This window comes from Melopsittacus undulatus, chromosome 4 (genome assembly GCF_012275295.1).
Source record: "Melopsittacus undulatus isolate bMelUnd1 chromosome 4, bMelUnd1.mat.Z, whole genome shotgun sequence".
Taxonomy (NCBI): Eukaryota; Metazoa; Chordata; class Aves; order Psittaciformes; family Psittaculidae; genus Melopsittacus; species Melopsittacus undulatus.
Window position 1 is genome coordinate 37661577 of NC_047530.1, and position 22961 is coordinate 37684537.

The 22961-nt window shown below is 36.0% G+C and overlaps 1 protein-coding gene across 1 annotated transcript in view; it reads right to left on the reverse strand.

Annotated features, from left to right (window-relative positions):
* The window catches only part of MIPOL1 (mirror-image polydactyly 1), a 158611-nt gene that overhangs the window by 81468 nt on the left and 54182 nt on the right, over positions 1-22961 (reverse strand). Inside the window, exon 11 of the mRNA XM_013129022.3 lies at positions 9229-9336. Within this exon, the coding sequence (XP_012984476.2) occupies positions 9229-9336 (108 nt within the window). The remainder of the gene's footprint in view (positions 1-9228; positions 9337-22961) is intronic.

Here is a 22961-nt window from a genome sequence, read left to right on the forward strand (position 1 = left end):
TAGGTTACTACCTTTTATACATTTTATTGTAGGACAAGTAACTGCCATGTCATTGTGCACTCAGACTCAAGATTTTCTTTACAGATGCTGCTCAAACAAAAAGGATCATTTCCTGTGCAGCATAAAATGTGAATGGTGTACAGTTCAACACTGAAAAAATGTTTGAAAATTAAGATATACCACACTTTCTGCATGTATGAACAACAGATTTCATATGGAGAAAGAAACAAGAAATCTGAAACAAAACCAATATATAATAATGTCATTCCTCCTCTTCATTTATTAAATCTGGTATCTTGTCTCTAGCATCATTTAATACTTAGTACCTCTGAGAAAGGAAAAAAATTAACTGGGCTAAATATTTTAGTACTTCCTCTGTTTTATTATCGTATGATGCTTATAGATATTTTGAAAAATATGCCAGTGAAGATTAGGGACTATATTAAGAGAAATTAAGGGTAAGAGCTTCTTTAAACACTGCAGGAAACAGTTACTATTTTATGCACAAAATTGTTTAAGATTAGAATCTCTTAAAGATTAATCTCTTAATCTCAGAGATATGTTTTACAGTATCAGAAAGTGACAAGTGAAGGAGAGTCTACTTTTCTTACAGTTAAGTCTGATACATTAGGTTTCATGATTGTTTTACAATTAGATTAATATATGCCCTTTGTTCCTCATTCACGTAATCCTGAAATGAAGGTCCATACCAGTGCGAAAGTAAAAATTGTTGCTTTGTTTTGTTGTTGTTTTTTTTTTATACCTGTTAGAAATGCAGCAATATGACACCTCCTTAGACTTCACAATGGTTCATAGTAGTAATCTAGACGTGTTATTGGGCAGAAGGAAGCAAAAACGAACCCATGACTGGGGTGATAAACTATTGGAGGTGACAACAAAGCTTATGATTACAGTTAAATAGAATTTTTTGTTCTTATAAGAATGCACCTTTCCATATAAGTAGCTTTCCTAACATGACTGTGGTTTCTACAGCATGTTTGGCTTACGTATCAGATTCTGTGATTCTAATTTACAAGATACTGATGAATTTCAGTGTATTTTAGAATAGGTAGTATAGTTTTGCATAGTTAGTTCTGTTTTCTACAACTTGAGAACGTTTGTTTATTTCCAGATATCTATTTCTAGAATACAGATATCTGAGATCTGCCCCTGGGCCATAAACTATTCCAGTTTTGAGGTCCTTCGAGTGAGTATAGACAAAAACCTAAAAACGCTGCAGAACATTTACAATTGAAACAAAGCAGCCTTGAAAATGGAAGGTCAAGTGGCAGCATCACCTGGCAGTAAAGGAATTTCCAGGAAGTCACCCAGATGCCTATCAAAGGAATCAACCATACAGTGGAATCTACTCTGTTAGAAGGAAAAGCAGGTGCATGAGGGTGCATGAGAGGGCCTTATCAACAGGAAGTTCATAGTCACAGAAGCCTACTACTATGAAAGAGATGATTCTTTACATACCAAAAGTGAGGATGAGGAAGCAGCCTAGATGACTGGGAGGATGATAATCCAGATTAAGAATAACTTGAAACTAGAAAAACCTGCTGCATTCATCAAAAATAATACTTCTGCTAGTCAGAAGTAGTAACACTGACTGACCTCATGGGAAGACAGTTTCCATCTATAAAATGCAAATCAAAACTAAAAGACTCAGCCAAAAAGTTTGAATGACCACATCATCCCCAAAAACAAGGGGACGTTTACAGTATACACAAACACTTTGTTGATGTTTAAGATTGTCAAGAGTAATCTGGTGCCAAGAGAAATTTGAAGGCTGTAAATAAAAAGCAACAGAACTCCAAGGAACTTTTAGCAGAGCAGATGAAAGCTGACATCAAACACAAAGCGTGAATGAGTAATGAATTCCTTAAAGCTTAGAGCTGAATCAAAGTTCAATAAATATGTCTGCTTTTGTTAAGAGATGTTCAGCATCTGTTAATAGGAGAGAAGGAAGACTTAACACTTCTCAGGCAAGGTGAACAGCATGTTTAAGCCAAGATTCTGTTTGTTCAGTCTACCAAGACACATTCAGTGCAATTCTTGTGCAGCTGTTTACAGGCAACATGAAACATGCTAAAATTCCTGAAGAGATACGGTTCTCTAGACACCCATAATTGATTAGACAGATATAGCTCTTCTCAGGATCATTTTCAGGACAAATGTTCTGCCAATAAATGTTAATTCTCATCTACATATTACTTTACTTTGAAACACTGTAACCTGAAGTCTTTCAGAATTAAGTAAAACACACCACTACTTGGTCTTCTTTCTTTTGAACAGTCACAGAAATCCTGAGTAGCTACTATGCCTAGAACACTGTCCATACAGGGCTGCCGTGACAGACAGCACTGTCAGTGAAAGGGCAGCCTTACTGATACAGGAAGGTGGCATAACTAATGCAACCAAGGAAGCAAAGACAAGAACTTGGGTACGTCTGTTTGTGTCCTTCAATTTGAAAACAAACAAAGGCTTGAATGAATTCTGAAAAATTCTGGCTTGCAGTAATGCCTTAGTGAACGAAGAGCTGTACACACTGCCCTTAATGACACCACAAGCTGACAACTGAAAATCACACAAGTACTAATGTTACCAAACATCATTTCTCTTCAACTCCTTACTTGTAAATCAGATTTATCAGTCTCTGGACGCCTGTGTTTCTCAAGGGACTCTGGCCAACTTTGCTCTCAGTGAAGGGCAAAAGTCTCATCTCATAAACTATTGCCTATATTTTCTTTCAGCTGAAAACATTATTTGCTTATGGCACATTTAAGCAATAATTTTAACTTTCAACACCCTGTACAAATTAAGATATATTTGACCAATGGATACTAAATATCTATCAGTGCTAAAACATTGACTACCAGATAGGAGGAGACCATCATTAAGAACGTAGCCATCACTTGTGAACAAGTACTCTGTCAAAACCTGCATAAATAAATAAAGCCTACCAGTCTGGATGGCTACAACAACCAAAAAAGCAAACCCAAAAACAATTAACAAAATTGGTCACTGAAAGTAATACTAATAGATCAACTTGCTGAACTCAGCTTTTTGACTCATGGTCAAATACCTGTGCTAAATTAGACACTTCTTGCCTATAGAGGATACACTTAAGCAAACTTTTATACTCCTAAATGTAAGACAGCAGATGAAAGAGAAATCCCTGGCTGAGGATCCCTGGACCTGAACTGACCAGAGGACCAGGTTATGATAGCTGGCTCAAAGGAATAAATGGGTCCAAACAAACTTCAAATGACTGCTTTAAAGACCACTTGACCAGTGCTCACATTTTTTCCACTGGGACTGGGGGTGAATGTTAGTCACTCTCCATACATACAGATAACTGGGCTGGCTGTCAGAAGTCTGTTGGAGACACTACAACTTAAACAGAAATGTGTACAGAAAATTAAGATTGAAGTGGAATATGGACAGATTTCTGGATTTGCACATGACTTCATTTTACTGTTCATTTATGGTACAATGCACAGGCTTACACTGACATCCTCTGAGGTGTATGATACTATTTAATAACACCAGCCATAAAGTGACTAATCATGTTCCTAGCATGGATAAGAGCTGAACAGACTTGGGTCTAACCTTAGTGACACCTTTTAAGACCGTGTGATTAAGTGTTTTTGGGTGCAGCACAAGCAAAGGCTCTGTTCAATGCAATTAAGATTGCAACTGTATCTACTCTGTCTGATAGTGTCTAGGAAGTAGCAACTAAGAAAAATGTTTGTGCATTCTTATCCACATCCAGATTTTCAGGAGCATGTTCCAAGCTTTAATAGGTCTTTTATTTCCATCCCCACTATGTACTTAAAAGCAATTCAAGCATTCAAATTGCAGCAAACTTCCACTTTAAAAACTAACAGTGATCTCATGAGTTTTATAAAAAGTTTTACTGACAGGGTGGCAAATTTGTGTCTAATGTTGCACAGGCATTACATGACGGCACATATTGCTTTAGGGTCACTATTGGATAGTGAAATAAAAACACTGTGGCATGATTGTCCAACGTATAAATATTGCTGAGTTGCTACACTGAAACCCCCCCCAGCCAACAACTCCGGAGTAAGTACAACATTTTAAAGCATCTTTTATCAAATAACAAATGGTTGCTACTTTAAGACTCTGGGAAACTCTGGGAATCAAAACAGAGCTTAATACAATTTAGGACAGGCATCAGGGAATACTTAAGTCTTTTAGAGTGGCGTTTTCACAGGTATGATCACTGGAACAACTAACAAACTGCTACACATGGTAGACTCCTTGCCTTTGACACAACTTTTATGTGTCAGCAGGAAGCAGATGACATCACCTACAATTGCTTTACGACATTACTGTTGATGAATTTCTTACAGCTCCTTCAGATCGCTTTCTTGCCTCTGATTCTAAATTTATGATTTTCTTCATAAAACCATGGAAGTATGTAGGAATAATTCTACAGAAAATCACAACTAAAAAGATTAATTATTCAGAAAACCGTAACAAAACAAGCCAATTATAACCAAAGATTAACATCTTAACAGCTCTGAAGGAGATTAATAACCTTTACAAGTTCTAATGACATCATACTTGGATGGTGTAAATTCATTTAGTCAATAAAGGGCACCTGATTTGTGTCTCACCATGAAAAAGTCCTCTTCTCTATTTGGAGTGTTTGGCTGGGAAGCAAAAAATTAGTATGTCTCTCTGGTCTTTACAGCAGATTAATAGCTGCATTATGAAGAGTGTGCCACCTAATTAAATATATCAGGCCTACGAAGAAAAAGCCATCTCTCCCTGTTTCATTCAAATCCAGTTAAGAATTTTCCATGAATTTTAACATTATTTGTTTCACAAGACACTTCCTATACTTTTCCAACTGAGTAAAGAGGACACACCTGGCAAAAAAAATCTTTATTTTTCTTTAGGAAAATGTATTAAAATCTGCATTTCAAAACTAGACACTATGAAGCTAACAACAGTAAAATGAACCCCGACAATATTTGAATACTTAATGTAAAAATAGCAATTCTTAACTTTTCTATGTTTAATTGAATCAGCTATTTCAATGTATTGTGGGAATACATTTATCAGAATCAGCAGAGACCAAATGTTAATTATGAAGGCCAAGCACAAATGAATAATCTTACATATAGACTCTGAAACATTAGAACTGCAGAGCACTTTGCAGATCTTACTTTATGAAAATGTACTAAGAGTGCTGATGTATAGGCCCTTAGGAAGCAATTATCCCTAAAAGATTTAGCTATAATTCAATCTGAAATATTATAAGAGATTTTTTTAAAATGGTTTCACAAAGAAGAGGATTATTTTACTTTAACTATGGAAATAGGGGCCCACATGCTTCTCTGAATGACCTCTGTGCAGCTGTGGGCATTGCCTGGAGGGAAGATTTGAAATTGGCCTTTCTGTTCAATTAATACAATCCCCTATGACCAATAAGAATATTATAAAAATTAGGTGTACCAGTTTGGCATTGTGGGACTGAGTGGCCCACATCACTATGAAGAATATTCTATGCAATAAATACATTAAATATGGAGAAAAAAAAATGGAAATCTTAAATCACTTACTACTAATACATATGACAGATTAGTTAAGAAGAGCTATTTTACAACAGACATGCTGATGTTACAGTGCACAACAAGATGAAATGGCACAGCATAGGTCTATAGAGTGTTGACGCAGGAGTCACGGACAACACAGAGACGATCAATGTGATCAAGCGATTGCCCAAATTTATTCAGATACAGTGCTCCTTTTATACCCTTACACCCTTAGGTTTCTTATGTAACAGCATTGGACACTGAGCTCTAGTTGGTTAGTCTAGAGGTTACTACCATTTACAAAGCTAATGTTTATAACTTGTTATAATTGCGATTAAATACCTGACTCTAAAAATACAGTGGGAAACTACAACCTTGGCAGAGATCATTCTCTGCACGTTTTCAGTGGAAAATTACAGAGGCCTAACAAGACAATTGACCTTGCTTATGCCTGCCAAAAATCTTCTTACTTTACAGTAAGGTCAGGGTATCGGAATCGCTTACTGCGTGGCCTTTGCTCTTTAAGAATTCCCACAATAGAGCATGTCTTACATGTCATATTTTGTCACATGATCCTCAGGTGTGACATGACATCTAGAAGTGTAAAATCAAAAGTATGCAAGAGTGCTTACATCATCTTTGTGATTTCTATATCCTGGACCTGACCTATTTGCTGCCACTACACCTCTCCCACAGTTAAAATCGATCCCTCTGCTGCTTTGTCGCACTCTATGGGCGGCTGCTACCCCAGGGGTGGCAGCCACCCTATGAGCTAATATAACTAAAATAAGGTTGAAATCTGGTAGTTTTTCTGCACCATCAGTGGAAGGAAATAGATTTCTTGTGGACTGGTTTTATGCTTTTGTCCTTCTGAGCAATTCCCTACTGTAAGATGATTTTAGAAATACCCATTAAGTTTTGTTGTTAAGTATTTCAAGACCCTACGGAGGTACTGATCTCATTTTTTATCACAAACTTTTATGCCATCCTTAATCTAGCTGATACTGATGAGTACTCTTTTATCCAGTTAAGATTGCAAGCATCCTTGTGCTACATCTGATGTTTACACTTCTGTTACTCTAAAGCAGATCAAATTCCTCATTTGCCACCTATCACCAGAATACATATTTTACCAAACTAAATCCGACAATATTAAATAAGTTTAAGAAAGTAAGGAAAATTAAAAATGTTAAACCCCCAACTTTCTTAATTGAAACTGTCCTGGACAGATACAGAAGGGATACCTGTAATCCTTCTGCAGGACAGTGTTTACATCTGAATTATAGTACACAATGCAGTTCTCAGTTTGCACATGGAGGAGGGTAAATGTAGTTCTCTGGCTCATGATGAAAATATAAACAGTTGTGTTGGTATTTAACTCTGCATCAGAGAGGCAAATGGCCTGTCCTATTTCTCTAAAAGCAGTTGGAAGACCAGAGGGTGATATACAGTGGAGAGGAGACAGAAGGGATTCAGGGATTCTTGGGTCTGTACATGCACTCTGCATGTAGTGCTTACAGTAGCTACTAAGTGCATACAAGAGGCAGGAGGTGAAAGCTAATAACAAGAGGTTTTCACAAGGGAGGTGTGTGTCAAGCCCCTACATGGTGTTACCTGTCAGGGGGCTCCAGATGGATATTTCTCTGGCAGGGAGCTCTTCCACTGCTGGCAGCAGGAGCCACCCAGCCAGCAGCAGCCAAGCCCAAAGCACCAGTCAAACCCATTTCTAAGGGAGATGCTGACATGACTTTCATCCCTACCAGCCATTCCATGTTTTCTAGGCTGTAGCTACACTAAAAAGGTGTGATAAGCTTTTCATTTACATGAGTGCTTAGGTCAGGATGAGTGTTCACGCCCTGTGTATCAAAGCTAACTACTGCTGCCAATATTTCACAGGGGAATTTTAAATTTTTCAAGGTTAAGAATTCAACCTGACCCATCAGCATTTTAAAAGGACTCCCATGGACCTGTCCTCAGTGTAGGCAATGGTAACATGAATTGAGACAAACTCTACAGAGGAATAGTATGAAAAAAAAAGTTCAACTTTATCAAAAATTGAAAAGAATTCCTATTTTCCTCCCCTCTCATCTCTAAAAGACTGCTACCAATTAACCTCTAACTTTGAAAAGTCAAAAAATGCCTGTAACAGACAGAAATTAAATTCTTTAAAGATTAGGTGCTGGGAGAGCAATATCGGGCTTAGAAGGAAATCCTGGTAACACTCTGAACTATTAAGTCACTACTTGCTCTGAAAATATAATTATTCTGTAAGCATTATGTCAGGCAATATTAAATGTAAAAAGTGTAGTTTCAATAAGACATTTCTGTTTTCTAACAGAAGGACTGTATGCATAATATTTTCAATGACACAGAAAAAAAAAAGTCAGCATACAATTGATGAAAAACAATACTATGTTCAATAACCAGCATGCTCAGCAAGCACTAAATTTTAGTGACACCAGATTCAAAACAATGCTGGTTTTGTGGTCAGAAACAGACCTGAATGTTTACAATCTCTATTTCTAGTAATCTGAGGATGGAATGTTTACATCTCTATTTGTAGTAATCAGAGGATGGAATGCTTTCAGTATTGCACACCTGAGTTTGTGCTATTCACCGTAGATTCTGATGGCAGTTATAAACCCATGGAATATACAGCATTTGTGTGGCATGCAACCTCTCTCCATTTACTCATTATACTATTTTCTTTTTTTTTTTTCAAACAGAAATTTCAAACTACACAAGGATTTACCTTTATTCCTAACTTTGCATTAGTAAAGCTGTCACATGAATAATGGTGTTTCCAGAATATAAAAGAAAGGAAAAGGAAGCAGAGGAAAATCTGCTTATAAACAAGATAGGTTTGGATCTTACTGCCTAAGTCAAATACAGTTTTAAAACACTGACACAGTATCAACAGAGTAACTTCTGTATTTGTAGTTTCTCCACTACCCATGAAAGAAATTTTAAATACAGTGGTTGAATACGTGTGCATGGTGCTTGTACATCTTACCTGGCAGAGTCTCTTTTCTGAGTAGTGGTAAACATTGCTGGTTACGTAGTTATCCATTCCACTGACATTACAATTTTCCCTACTCAAAGCAGCAATAACTTGTCGCTTTCTACTGTCCTTTCTCTGACCCTCTCCCGCCTCCCTGCTCATTTTTATTCTTATTGACAAGACTTATTATTCCTCCTCCCAATTCCAACCAGCTACCCTTTTGCAAATAGTAGTATCAACTATGTGGTCACTAGTAGTATCGGTCAACAACGTTATTAATATAGCACACACTGCTGGGAGCAGATCAAACAGCCATGCTTTAAAATATTAGTTTTAAAGGTACCGTGAAGCAGATAGTTGCAGTTTTCTTCACATTACAAAATGCAATATTGCAAGGACAGACCAGCAAGAATTTAGCATTAATTATTGGCCCAATAACTTGGAGGATATGTTATTTTTTCCTTATTGTTTTCATACACAAAATAAAATAAAACCATAGCAGAAGGGTGCTGTATCTGTGTTTAAAGAAGGGGTTGTTGGCAAACACCATAGCTCACTTCTGCCGAAATGTACACAACTGATATATGCAGCCCAGAAAGCTGGCACCAGGGGCTTACAATCTTAATTTGCCTGCAAGAAGAAATGGAGATTTACCTTCAGAGCACGTTCTTGATTGTTTTCAGCAGTCAGATGTCTCGTGTTGTTTGCTGAAGTCTGGTTCTGCTCTTTCAGATGATGAAGCTCCTGCTCCAGCCGTTTGCACTGCAACGAGGAAAGAATCCCATTAAGTAGAGGAGTGTGGGCATATTTTTTCAACAACTCAAATGAATTAACGTAAATAACCCCATCACCATTTCTGCAGTAGTGAAAGCAGCAGACAAAAGCAAGTCACAATTCCAGACCAATACTACAGAGAAGTTTTTTAAATGTGCATCATTATTCAGTTTCTTCCTGGTCTAACTGTATGCAAAAAAAACCCAAAACCCTAAGTTTAGTATCAAATAAAGATATTTTTCAGAATATTTTAAAATGTCATAAAAATGTGAGATTGAATTTCTGCTCCTAGTCATGCCAACATAAGGCTAGACTTTGGCTTTTATATATTAAGCAGTTGGATAGAAAGGAAGCAATACATGTGTTTACAAAAGCAAAGAACCTCTTCCAAAATCCAAGACCCAGCCTTTTATTAGAAAATATATATGTAGTTTTTATACTTATATTTTTCACGCTAACAGATTACTCTAATTTCCAAGCACACATCACATCTTGAAAGAAAAGAAGTTTTCAGATTGTTTTGTTTAAATATTTAATTAAATGACAAAGAATAAAAAATTTAACGTTTGCTGCTGTATGCATACACACATATACTTACCGCTGTCTGCTGAACATGTTTTAAAGATTAAAGATCTGCAAATTGTGAGTTAAAGTATATTTCACCATATTTTTATGGTAAGTGTAAGAGGTCTTGCCCAGTTACCTTGGTTTGAAAGAGTAATTAGTTATCAGCAGACAGATCTTTATCTTATTAAAACCCCACTATTCCCAAAAAAAAAAGAAGAAAAAAAAGCTGGGAAACTCCCCCTCCCCCCCCCCCAAACAAACCAAACAAAGTACTAGGAAGGTGCAAAGGAACAACTGTTAGAACCAGGGAGAACTGGAATATTAGCAGGAACACTCTTTACAATGGTATAATACAAGCAAGTAGTTCAGATATCACCACCAAAACCCAAAGCTGATAGACTGTTAGAATAAAAGTAAATAAATTCATAAAAAGGATTTTAATAAATACTTTCTGAAAACACTAACAAAAAAGGGATAAGAATCATTATACAATGCCCATGTGAGCATTGCTGTCTCAAAAGCATTGCTGTGAAATCATCACTCTCTTGTGCTATTTTGGTGAACAGACAACACAGAACTGAGCTTCCCATACATGTGTACACAACCTACTATGGAGCAACTCAGTACATGGGATAACAAAGCATGGCTCATGTCAAGCAAAACCAAAAAACAAACAAACAAAAAAAAGGGAAACTGTGAAATAGAAAGCTGTGGGACTGCAAAAATTATAACTGAGGTCAAAGTAAAATATGGAGTACTAAAGGAACTCAAGACAGAAACTTTAAAGACATACCAATTCATATACTTCTTAGATACAAAATAAACCCGTAGCCATGTACTGCATATCACATATATAGCATATATAGCATATAGCAGGTATATAAACCAGAATGATTCAATCCTATATTTGAATAAGTTTTACATAAGTGTAGGTGTTCAACAGAACTGTTAAAAAAACTCAATTCACATATCTATTGTTGTATTTCATTACTTCTGTTAGAAGTCTGGGCTCATTTCTAATAGGATTACTTATATTAAAGGCAGCAAATCTCTCCGGCCTAACACATTCTCTCAGAGTCTGTTATAAAGTTTCTTGATGCAGAGTTTCATTTTTATTGTAAGAAAAAGAGAAAAACACACTTTCCATTAAAATAGTGAAACACAGAAAAAATGTTAAGATACATTTGATTGCATATATCTTTAAAGACTTGACACATGTAATGTCTATGTTTAACTCACACACACCAAAAAATAACAAATCACAGAATGACAGCTGTAATTTTTTTTCCATGTCCAGTATGAAAATTATGCCTGCAGACATGAAGGTTCTAATAAAACTGTTGAAGGACTAAACCCAGATTATGCATTTTTTTTCTCTAACAGCTTGTTTTTTCTGTAACATACATGATCTAAACACCATTAAAAAACCTGAATTGTTACTTCAGGCATTATTTCGATACTTTACAGATTACACTATGTAAGATCAGCAGGCCTCCCACTTTTCTGCTTTGCCAACACTCTTCAAAAGAGTGCTTTGGAATTCCCAAATTGATAGCAACACAGGTTTCTTACAGTAAATATTACTAAATAGGCAAAAACCTCAATCTACCTTTAAAATATTAATTTATATGCATGCTATTCTCTTGGTCCCAGAAAGGAAGTGAAAATATGCTAAGAACAAAACCTAGCTACAGGACTAGCAGTGGGACTCAGTATCATGCAGCATATATAGAGCATGTGTGATAAAGATGCAGCACAAGTAACATAAAAGGGATGGACCTTCCTATCAAGTCAACCTTGACATGATTACTTTTATACCATTTTGTAAGTAGTCTTTAATTTCACTTCCACAAGAATGTTGATATTTGAAAAAAAAAAACCCCAAAACCTGATCCAACCAAAACCAATCCAACCCAAATCAACAACTAGGATTATTCAGTCAGCATACAACTTGAATCCATTTTGACAGTTCACTGACAAAAATGGCGATCTAATTTGACCTCTACACATAAGTGTCTTAACATGTTGGAAATAAAGTATTAACAGAAGATGTTCTGAATTATCAATCAGAATATATTTATTCCTAGCTGTTTAGGAAATTTTATACTCTACAACACTTTGATACCTGAACTACTTTTAAAACATTTAAATACCATTCTAAAAGCATGAACTCTTTTTCACAAGAAAAAGAGCATAGGAAATTTCTGCATAATGCTCTAAAGAAAAGTTTTAAAAATAGAATCTAAAACAATGCATCCCTTCTATGCATTTGAGCCAACATTTTTTGAATTCTGTGTCATTGGTTGTTAGAAAGGTCCAGTAAAAATAGATGTTCTTTAAAAGAACATGTGTTTTTATTGGTTCACTCCAGAACTCTAAAATGCCAACAGCTGCAAGTAAGAAACTGGATTTCCTTCTAAAAACATATATAAAAATGCTTTTTGGAGCACAGTGAAGACATCGTCCAATTCAATACTGGCAGAAAGGAAATGTTGGCTGTATCCTTTTAAGAAAGCTAAAAGCTAAAGGAAGTGTTTAATTTTAAATATTCTAAATAAGAATGTCTAAATCCTGTTATTCCAAACTTATGGGAACTCATACTTGGGAAACCTTTTGAGTCCTCTTAAATTCAGACACAAAATATTTTGTACAACATAAGTTGTCTACACATCTGATCTGAGGTGTAACTGCCCACTTAAATGGAAGTTCCTGTGAATTTAAAACGTTCTGAAAGAGGTTACTTAGTTAACAGAGGCTGTTAATTGAGAAAACTGCTTCTTTACCTCAGATATTTTGTATACATCAAGGAGTATAAGAGCAACATAGATGGATGTCAGAGAATATGCCTTGATCAGAATGTTAAAGACTTTGCTGAGTAAAAGATATTAAAGCCTCACAAATAGTAACGTCATTTTACAATGACACAAACAATCCACCAAGAATTAGTTTCATCACATGATCTACTTTGTGCAGTCAGAGTTCTGCAGCCAGAAGAGGCAATACAGAAGATACAAAAAAACCCCAAACCCAATCAGAAAAAGGTTTCTTCTTTTTTCAAACCCTCAAATCACTAAGGTGAACCACTTTAAGACTACACCAACTGTTCCTTGAGCAACTGTCAGTACCCAGCTGTACAGTTTTCACCTCAACATTATCCATTCTCAGCAATGGGCACTCAAATCTTCTCTTTAACCATAACCACATGGCTACGCTTTTCTAAATGCACTCAGCCTTTCAAAACAAATACCCTTGTACGCAGCACAGGACATATCACTAACAGCTAAGACACAAAATGAAAAGCAAAGCAGGCCACATACCAAAAGGCTAAGAGAATCAAACAGGAAAGAAAGGATGGACAGCAAGTACACTTGTTCTCTCCCATCTTCTAATTTAGACCATTATGCTACTAACAAGCAACAGCTAACATGATTCAGCAGAATGAGGATGTTTGTGAGAGGCACTGGTTCAACCTGCAGTGGCTGCTGACCCCTTTCAGTAACTATCCAGGTGAGACTGTTGAGGGAAATCTCAAAAAATTGCAAAAACCTCCTAAAGGGGATATGGACAGGGAGGTCAAGAAGTGGATCAGGAGAACAACATGAGCAAAGTCAAAGGCCTCAAAGGCTCACCCAGAAAGAGACTGTTAAAAGATGGTCCTAGTTCCAAGTACTCAAAAAGAGTAAAGATGATTTACAACAAATTCAGTATTTCAGAAGATAGAAAAATCAATGCAGATAACCACTTAATAGTGTTTGGCCTTTACTAGAAAATGAGGTTGCATTAACATATCAAACATAACTTTAGTGCTTGTATAAACAAATTATCTTTAACATGCTGCCAGCTTTTCAGCATTATCTTCTTCATCTTGTACTTATAACACACGAACATGGCATTACAGTGCTTGCCATGTCTACACAGACTGATAGCTATTTTTTGACTGTTACTTAATATGATTCTTCAGTGAGGTGTTCTGAAGGTAAAAGGTACAGACATTACGCAAGAGTAAAAGCCATTGGAGAAATAACATTAGTAGAGACAAAGACAGAATACAGCAAAGCATTAACACTGAGAAGAGCAACACCCATCTGGTCCCTGTGCAGGTTGTTTATATGAAGACAACACCCATTCCCAGAGCCCTCATGCAGAAGTATATGTAACTCTGTGCTACTTACGTCAATCAGAATGTTCACATGCTTTCAAAGAGACATAAATATTTTGCTACACAGGAATCCCTTGCTCTCATCTCATTGAAAAGATAGTAATGTCAAGTGCATTTTGCATTTCAGTGCATATTTGACTCAAAGAAAGGGTACTGCGATGCTCCTTGCCTAAGGAAGCGACAGCTAAAGCTGAATACAAGAAAAAAAGTAAACCTTATTACAAAAGCAGTCTTGGTGACTATTTAATACTGATACATCTATATTTGCTTTTAAATTTACTATACAGATTTACTATACAGAGGACTATGTTTTTTATCATCTTTCATTAACAGGAATACAAACTAACCCCTCCTGAACTTGTAGCAATATACTGGGGGCAGGGGGGAGAGAAGGCATGGGAGGGGTCAATGCATCATGAAATTTATATGCTAAGAAAAAAAAAGGAATTGACTTGTCTCTGTTAATAGAGGTATTAGGGTCAAAGTCTAATGAAATAAATGTACTAGGACTAAAATGAGGCAAAATTCAGAACAAAATTCTTTCCTGAATTCTGAATTACATCTGATTGTCTCATCCAAATAGTACATACTTTATGAAAATGTTCATCTGAAGTCACTGTCCAAATCTTCAATGCTTATAATCTTAAGAACCAGTACTGACATAAATGCAGAAGATGATACTGCTGAAAAAGGGGACAGTATGCAGATGGAAGTGCTGCAACATACTTGCCCTGTTCTCATACACTTCCTGGAACCTAGACTGTTGGCTGAGTGAGGTCAGGGTGGTGAGGCAGGTGGATCTTTGGTCTAATGTGATCTCACCCAGTCAGTCTCTGTAGTTTAATAACAGATCTTGTTCATAGTCAAAGCCTCCCACAGATAGCTTCATTCTGTGATTAAATTTAAGGTATTTTTCCTCAAGTCAGACAAAAGCATAAAGTGAGTGCTTAGTCACTTACCATGGGTCAAACAGTGACTAATCACTTGATTCTTTATCAGAAACTTCGCTTCAGACAGTGAGTACTCTATCACATTCTGTGGACTTCTATGCATGAAGACCTTGCTGGTCTCGTGCTGAACTGGTACACTTGTAATCATTTAGCTCTAATCCATTGACCAAGTCTGAGACTAAGAGCTGACAGAGACTGGGACCTAACCACACATAAGCTCCACCAGGAGTTGAGAAATCAAGGGGTTTTATTCTGAACCTTGTGACTCAACAGGACGGTCCCCCTTTCCCTATGTGTCTTCAATCTTTATCTTGACATTCCTTTGTATGCTTCATCCATGTAATAAATAATAGAGTGAAGCTTGCCACCAAATTCTGTTAAGTCACACTTTTATAAATTAATATTAAAACTGCTTTTGCCAATACCTTTCATAGTTATTCTTTGAGTAACCTCAAATCATAAATTTTTACAAAACTGGTATCTCAACTACTGAAGTAGTGAAAAATAAAGATAACCTGGCTCCTACTGAATAACATGGGAAAATGGTTTATGTCATACAAATTCTGGCAGAGTAGGAGTTGATCTGAATGGCAGATGCCCTGTTTTCCAAAATGTATTTTTGCCTTTACGCATTTTAAACAAAATGCTCATCAGTGAAGTAAATGACACACCATATCTTAACAGATAATGCACAATACCACTAAAAGATGACCTTATTGGATACCATGATCCTACTACTGCACAGCAGAATACTTTCAGAAGTTATAAATTGCAGAGACTTTCTGTAATTAGTTAACATATATTCAGCTACAATGAACAATGGAAGTACAAATTATTATTCTAGACACCAAACATGAAAAGGGCAAAGAAACATGGATACTTTTTCACAGGTTATGTTTCTACAGGTGATGACCTAAAAATATAAATATAATAATCATGTGAAGCAAACAAAAACAATGTAGCTGATTCTTTTCTTAGTTTATTATTTTGTTTGCTTTTTCTTACTTAATTTATAATGATCTGAACCTCAGAGTAGCTCCCAGCTGAAATGGAATGCAAGTGTTCAGTTCAACAGCCCGTCTCTCCTCCTCCCCTCAATATATATATATATATATATTTTTTTTTTAAACAATCTGCCCCTTGTCCCAAATTCATCACGATTTCTGGAGAGGCAAACATCTTGGGCCACTTGGATGCTGCACAACTCTTTCCTTTGCAGACAGAAATAATACCAAAGTCATCCAGTCAAAACACAAATCAACCTTTGGTGTCACTGTGAATTATGTACTTTGAACTGCAGATGTTTGGAAGCACTTATATTTATACAAATACATTTTATCCTTTTTCTTCTAAAATAATGATTTAAAAAGAAATAATGAAATAAATGAGCTTCTACATAATAATAACTAGAAAGATTTTTCCATTAAATTATAAATTTTCTAACCTCTGAAAGAAAATACTTCTCTTTAAAGTTCTGGCAAATCATCAACAAATGTGTTTAAATGATTATTTATACAATGCCCAGCAGCTTAGAACTACTGGGATTTTAAGAAAGAGAAGTGCTTTTGTAGAGCTCAGGCCTCAGAAACATATGTATCTTTAAAATGTTATATTCTATTAGTAAGAGAAGCACTTAAATGTAAACACCTTTTTTCTCACAGCAGCAGTGCAATGGCATCTTAGTCCATCTGAAGCCACAAAATGAAATGCTTCAAAATAAAAATGAAACATTTTTTTCTTCCTTGCCACTATGAGCCAGTTACAACCTGCAGTATTAAGGCAGATAATATGCTGTATACATGACTCAGTTTCCTCCTACCATTCCTTTCCCTTTCTACTTCTGAACACTTCCAAATGCAGAAAAACAAGCTGTCATTTATTTTCATTTGAACAGTTAAAGGAATGCAAGTGCACAGAAAAACATTCAGAAAAATTAGATTTAAAGTTTAACTATTTGCACTCTTCATGTTAACCATCCATGCAGCTATTCAACAGCAGTGAGTAGCCCTTTGACACACTCTCACAACTCCATTCTCTATATATTCTTACACTCCCTTTCAGTGATGACATTTCAAAGATCAAGACAAACTTGGTCTACTTCTCAAAGAACTCAGGTGAACACAGACTTTCCTAATCAATGACACTCATTATAAAAAATGCGCAAGGAGAAAAAGAGAAAGGAAAACATGATGTTCCTGGGGCTGTTCAGCCTGGAGAAGAGAAGGCTGCGTGGAGACCTCATACTAGCCTTCCAGTATCTGAAGGGGGCCTACAGGGATGCTGGGGAGGGACTCAATAGGGACTGTAGTGATAGGACAAGGGGTAACGGGTTAAAACTTAAAACAGAGGAGGTTTAGATAGGATATAAGGAAGAAATTCTCTACTGTTAAGGTGGTGAGGTACTGGAATGGGTTGCCCAGGGAGGTTGTGAATGCTCCATCCCTGGCAGTGTTCAAGACCAGGTTGGATGAAGCCTTGGGTTGATATGGTTTAGTGTGGGGTGTCCCTGCCCATGGCAGGGGGGTTGGAACTAGTGATCTTGAGGTCCTTTCCAATCCTAAGTATTCTATGACTGATTCTATGACTCTTGAGCTGTATGTGATTCACAGGTCATTTGGAAGGGTTCCTTTATTGGCTGTGCCACTAGGCTACCAGAGGTCTGCTAACAACGTGCTGCTGCTGCTGACAGACTCATGATCTGCAGGGGAAACTTAACAGCAGGAGCTGCTAAAGCCACAAAACCGGGTTGCCTTCAGTTTCCTGCATACATTGCATATAAGTTATAAATCTTACCTCACCCCTGATCTATTCTTTACAGTAATTTCTAATCAGAATACAAACTCAGTAACCTAGAGTCAAACATTTATTCATGAGGCTGTACTAGGTCTGAAATTAAGCAAAAATGCATTCAACTAACCTAAGAGTTTTGGTGGCTTTTTTCCTAATAGCCTGTCAAATGTAAGTGACTTCTGTTTTACATGCAAGTCACATTATTAATTCAATTTTTTAATTTCATGCCTATAAGTCTAATAAATAATGTATAAACTAAGCATGTAAGCTGATGAGTAGTATGCAAGGTTAGTATGCCTGCTCACAAACCCCCCTCCTTGCAGACTTGTTGAAACACTAGAAATTGGCACACTACAATGAACTTCATATAGTTTGCATGTCAGTGTGCCATATTCAAAAGCAATGGAAATTACTCTCAAATAATTCAGCAAATGGAGAATACTAATTAAAATTTTATCATAAGAGGAAATGATCATTCAAAAGTCAAGACTCTCTTTTAAAAGCAAAAGAAAAAAAAGTATATCTTTATTAGCTAAATTCTAAAGGTCTCTAAGTACAATAATACTTTCAAATAGGATCAGTTTTACTTTTAGTGCATGGCAACAATACCACCATACAGATTCAAGAGATGATTTCAGGGTAGAAACTTCTGCATAGGAAAAAAAAATTCAGAGTAAGTAACCTCAATAATTTTAAAAACATTTAAAGAATACAATTACACAACAACAAAGCTGTCTTAGAATAAATCTGCCATTTAAGCAGGGCATGTTTTAGTATACTACTTACAAGGGAACCAGAAATGAAATGCCCTACTGACTGCCTGAAACAATTCCCATCCTGTTTGAGCAGTAAGTACTGCAAAAAAGGTCTGAAAGAAGCCAGTCAGGGCATCTGAATATTAAAATATTATTCTGATCTTCTTTTACTTATGGGCTTAGTATCCATTTTTCAAATCAATGCAACTCCCACATAGTCTTTTACACACTATATTGCAAGGCAGACTTGGTCATTCTAAACTCCAGCTCTAACTACTGTGTGATTTGTTGGCACACCAAGCTGTAATATTTTGAAATGGACTACTTCAGTCTCAATACTTAGTAAGTCCAGATAACCTAATATACCACTGAGTTTTTGTCTTCAGTAAGGTAGGGACAGATTCCTCAGCAGCCAGCCAACTCTTCATCACATGGGCTCAAAAACCATTCACATTTCTTCCTAAAGATTTGTAGGTCCGATTCACATTCTAACATGAATACATAATCACAGAATATTTAAGACTGGAAGGGATCTCTGGAGGTTGTCTTTCCCTGTCCTCCTGCTCAAGGAGGTTTACAAAAATCCAGGTGCCTAGAACCATGTTTAGATGATTTTTGAATATCTCTAATGAGGAAGACTGTGAAAGGACTGTGAAAGACTATGTATTCCTAATAAAAGGAACAAACACAAATTTCAGAAAGTCACAAACTTTATCTTTTATTAGCAATTTTATTTTTATTTCTCCTCCTTCATTCCTGAAAGGAGTAAACACAAGTCTTCTCTCTCCAGTTTCTTTAGTCTCTCGCCTTCAGATACAGCATCTGTCCTCCTTTCTTTTGCATGTCAGAATGTATACATACTATCTCAATCCTCATCTTAACCTTTGAGGTCCATCCCACTGCACTGTCTCATTTTTGTCTACATTTTTGATTCATCTCATCTTGATGAATATTCTCTTTATTATGTGATTCTTCTCAATAACTCTTTTTACTTGGGTTCAGGGATGTTATAACTCTTGATAAACATTGCCTAATCACTTTTTCCAACACTTAAATGAAGTTAGTAAATAAGAATGTCTTATTTTATCGGACGGGAAATTAGCACAGAAAGTTTAAGAAGCTTAATCAAGTGACAAGATCATGTCAGAACTGGGATTACTACACTCCATACCTTTGTTTTACTGATTTGACCATGATACAGAGCTATTGCTTCCCATGGTCATGTTTTGCTGGCTTCTCAGAAAAGGAATCAATTCCATTAGAACTAGATGGTCGGTGGCCAAGAGGCAGCTTGTCAAACATCTGACATAACACGCCATGACAGATAGCTGACAATTGCTTTTGTTTAAAGCCTTTCCCCCACCCCTTGTTAATAATCCAAAGTGTTGGTACTCAAAAAATATATACAGTAGAATGGAGGTAGTGAAGTTGTGAAAGGTGCATGAAAAGGAGAAATTTTAGAGAAACATTCACATCATGATCTTCCAACTAGATCTAGAAATTAGGAATTGATTCTCAGACATGCAAGGCACTCAGCTGCTAACAGAGGAATGTTTTTAGGAAGTGTAACCTTGTTTAATTGAATGCAGCCAATATCAGTTGACAAGAAAACAAAATCTGGTAAATAGTCTGAGCTGTTCTAATGAGCTGGTTTTCAAATAATCTTCAATGGATTTTCTTAAAATCCATATACAAACAAGTGTATTGCCTAAACGTTAAGTCGGCATTTACTGCACAAAAAGACAGGAATACTTCTGGTCCATTTTTAAATATCATCACATTATTCAAGAAAACAGTATCATGGATCACTGTATAGATGCCACAGTTTTAAACTTTTTTCAGATACTGTAATCATGGGATTGTAAGTGTTCCTAGTAGTACCTGCTATCTGTTTGCTCTGATAAATAGTGTACTCTCAATTGAGCCATCATTTGCTTAAGAGGCAGTTCTTCAATTTCTTGTTGTGGAATGTGCTCTCCCAGACTTCTTTAACGTGTGATAAAATCTACTTTAAACTGCAGATCAAAACAAGATAAAACAAACAAACAAAAAAATCAAACACCCTCCCCCTTCTCCCCCCAAAACAGTTAACAGGGTAGGTGAGAACTCTGCAGGTATGTCAAGATGAGAAACACTTTTGAAAAAGTGACTTTAATCAGTAGTATTTGTTCTTTCTCTATGGGAGCAACATACTTTCCCAGGAAACTTCAATACAACTGTTTGAAAGCAGTATTAACATCAGTGTTTTAACAGTCTGTGAATAAGTGTAAAAATGGACTAAGTAATTATAAAACTTCAAATGTTACTGTAGAATCAATTTTGTTGTCACCAATACAGACATCTAGGTAACAGATTTTATATTCTGAATTATAAATTTATATTTCAAACTCCTTTTTGAATTTGCTCTTAAGCACTGTAAAGAAACAGTGAAAAGTGCACAGTGCTTAAGCACTGAAAAGTGCTTAAGAAATTTTTTTAAAATTCAAGATATTAATCAGCTTTGCACATGCTTAAAATGAATCATACACAGAAGATAAAAACAACCCATAAAAAATGTTTAAGAAAGTAAACAAAAGCTCTGCAAAAGACTAAAGCAAATGCACACATTTAGAAATTATGTGCTGCTTGGCTTCAGTAATACTGACAAAAGTCTGTATGATTTTAGTATATGAATAAGACTTTTCAAATATTAAGTAGTGATTGAATCTAAAGATTTTACCTCTGTAACAAAACTTAGTTTTAGCTTCACTGAAGAGTTGTACAAGGATCAATGTGACTAGCTACCAAAATATATGCACACTTTTCAAGAGGACTGACCATACAGCTTTAACAACCACATAAAAGCTTTCCGATATGCTACCAAAAAGCATATTGGAACATATTACCAACATTGCCTTCATCCAACTCAAAGCTTGCTGGCAATTCCATCCCTCATTTGTAAAGGGTAGGACACCCTAAGCAGAAAAAAATTAAGAAAAACACAAAGATAGAAGAATGTTAGGACAACTTCTAAAAGCAGAGTGATGGGCCTTCCTGCCAAAATAAACAAAATGGGTAAAATGCATGACTACTGCTGAGAAGTGTTTGGATACCATAGTAGACAACACACACGACATAAAGAGAACATGTAATGAGACACACAGCTGCTGGCTAGCCCTACAGTAGAAAGCATGCTGATATGACTGTTCAGCACAAGGGATTAATAAGGATTTTGCTGTTTCTTCTGGGAGGCTGGCACTGGATGCTTTCATTTCATTTCATTCACAGTAAGATTTTCAAGACTAGTTTTGCAGGCTGAGATTTCTTTAAAGACCTAACATTTTGATTGTGAACAGAAGCCCAAGTAATGAGACTGAAAAAATGCTTGCAAACTGAGAAAGAATACTCCGTCTCAAAGATACAGAAGACGGAAGTAAACTCATAGAGACAGCTAGTGTTCATTCCTGTCCTGAACACAACCCAGCAGAGCCCTTTCAGTCAAACCCAAGCTAAATCTATTATTTCCTAAAATTGTTGTGATCTGTAAAACAATTTCGCTGAGGTATGAAATTCCTCATAATAATTACAACATGATTACTAACATGACTTGAAAGGAAATCTTACCTATTGGTAACAAGTCATCTCACGGGACAACAAGAAGCAAAGTGTTCATAGTAATTCTGATACAGAAAGCTTTACTCTCTTTTTACAACATTATCTAAATGTTGGTAATACTTCTGCAGGTAGCAGGGAAACATGTTACAGCTAGTTAAGAAATAAGAAACTTAGCATAACTGAAAGATGACCAGTAACTGCAGCAGAACTATGACTAATATACCTAGATTTACATGTTTATAGCTACTAACTTATTAACTAGAGGTAATGTTAAAAATCCCCATACTCACAAAAGATAGTTATCACTTCTGTGTTATCAACAATAAAAAGTATACATCAAAAGCATCAGTACATTACACCAATGAAATATCCTATAGTTAGTCACTTGTTCTGTATTTCTGATAACTCCAGAACTGCAACAAGTTGGCATACTTTAATGATTTAAAACTGTTCTTCATCCACAGTTAGTTATTTTTTTTTGTTACAGCTAAAAGTATGATACCTTTTACACCATCACAGCTACTTATGGGTCTTTAAGTATTTCCACATATTTGAATGGTGTAATTTTATAAAGTATTTTCAATATAATAGTAAACTATAACTCAGAATATGATATTTTGTGCTGATTTTGTGTATACTCAAAACATACTCAACAACAGATTAAAAACACTACTGAAAAGGCTGACAACAAAACATGAACACCAGAAAGCATTAACAAGTTTCCTGACAAGTGCACCTTACTATCATATGCAGACCACACTCAATAGAAAAGCCTGCCCTTCATTTGGAATAGAGGGT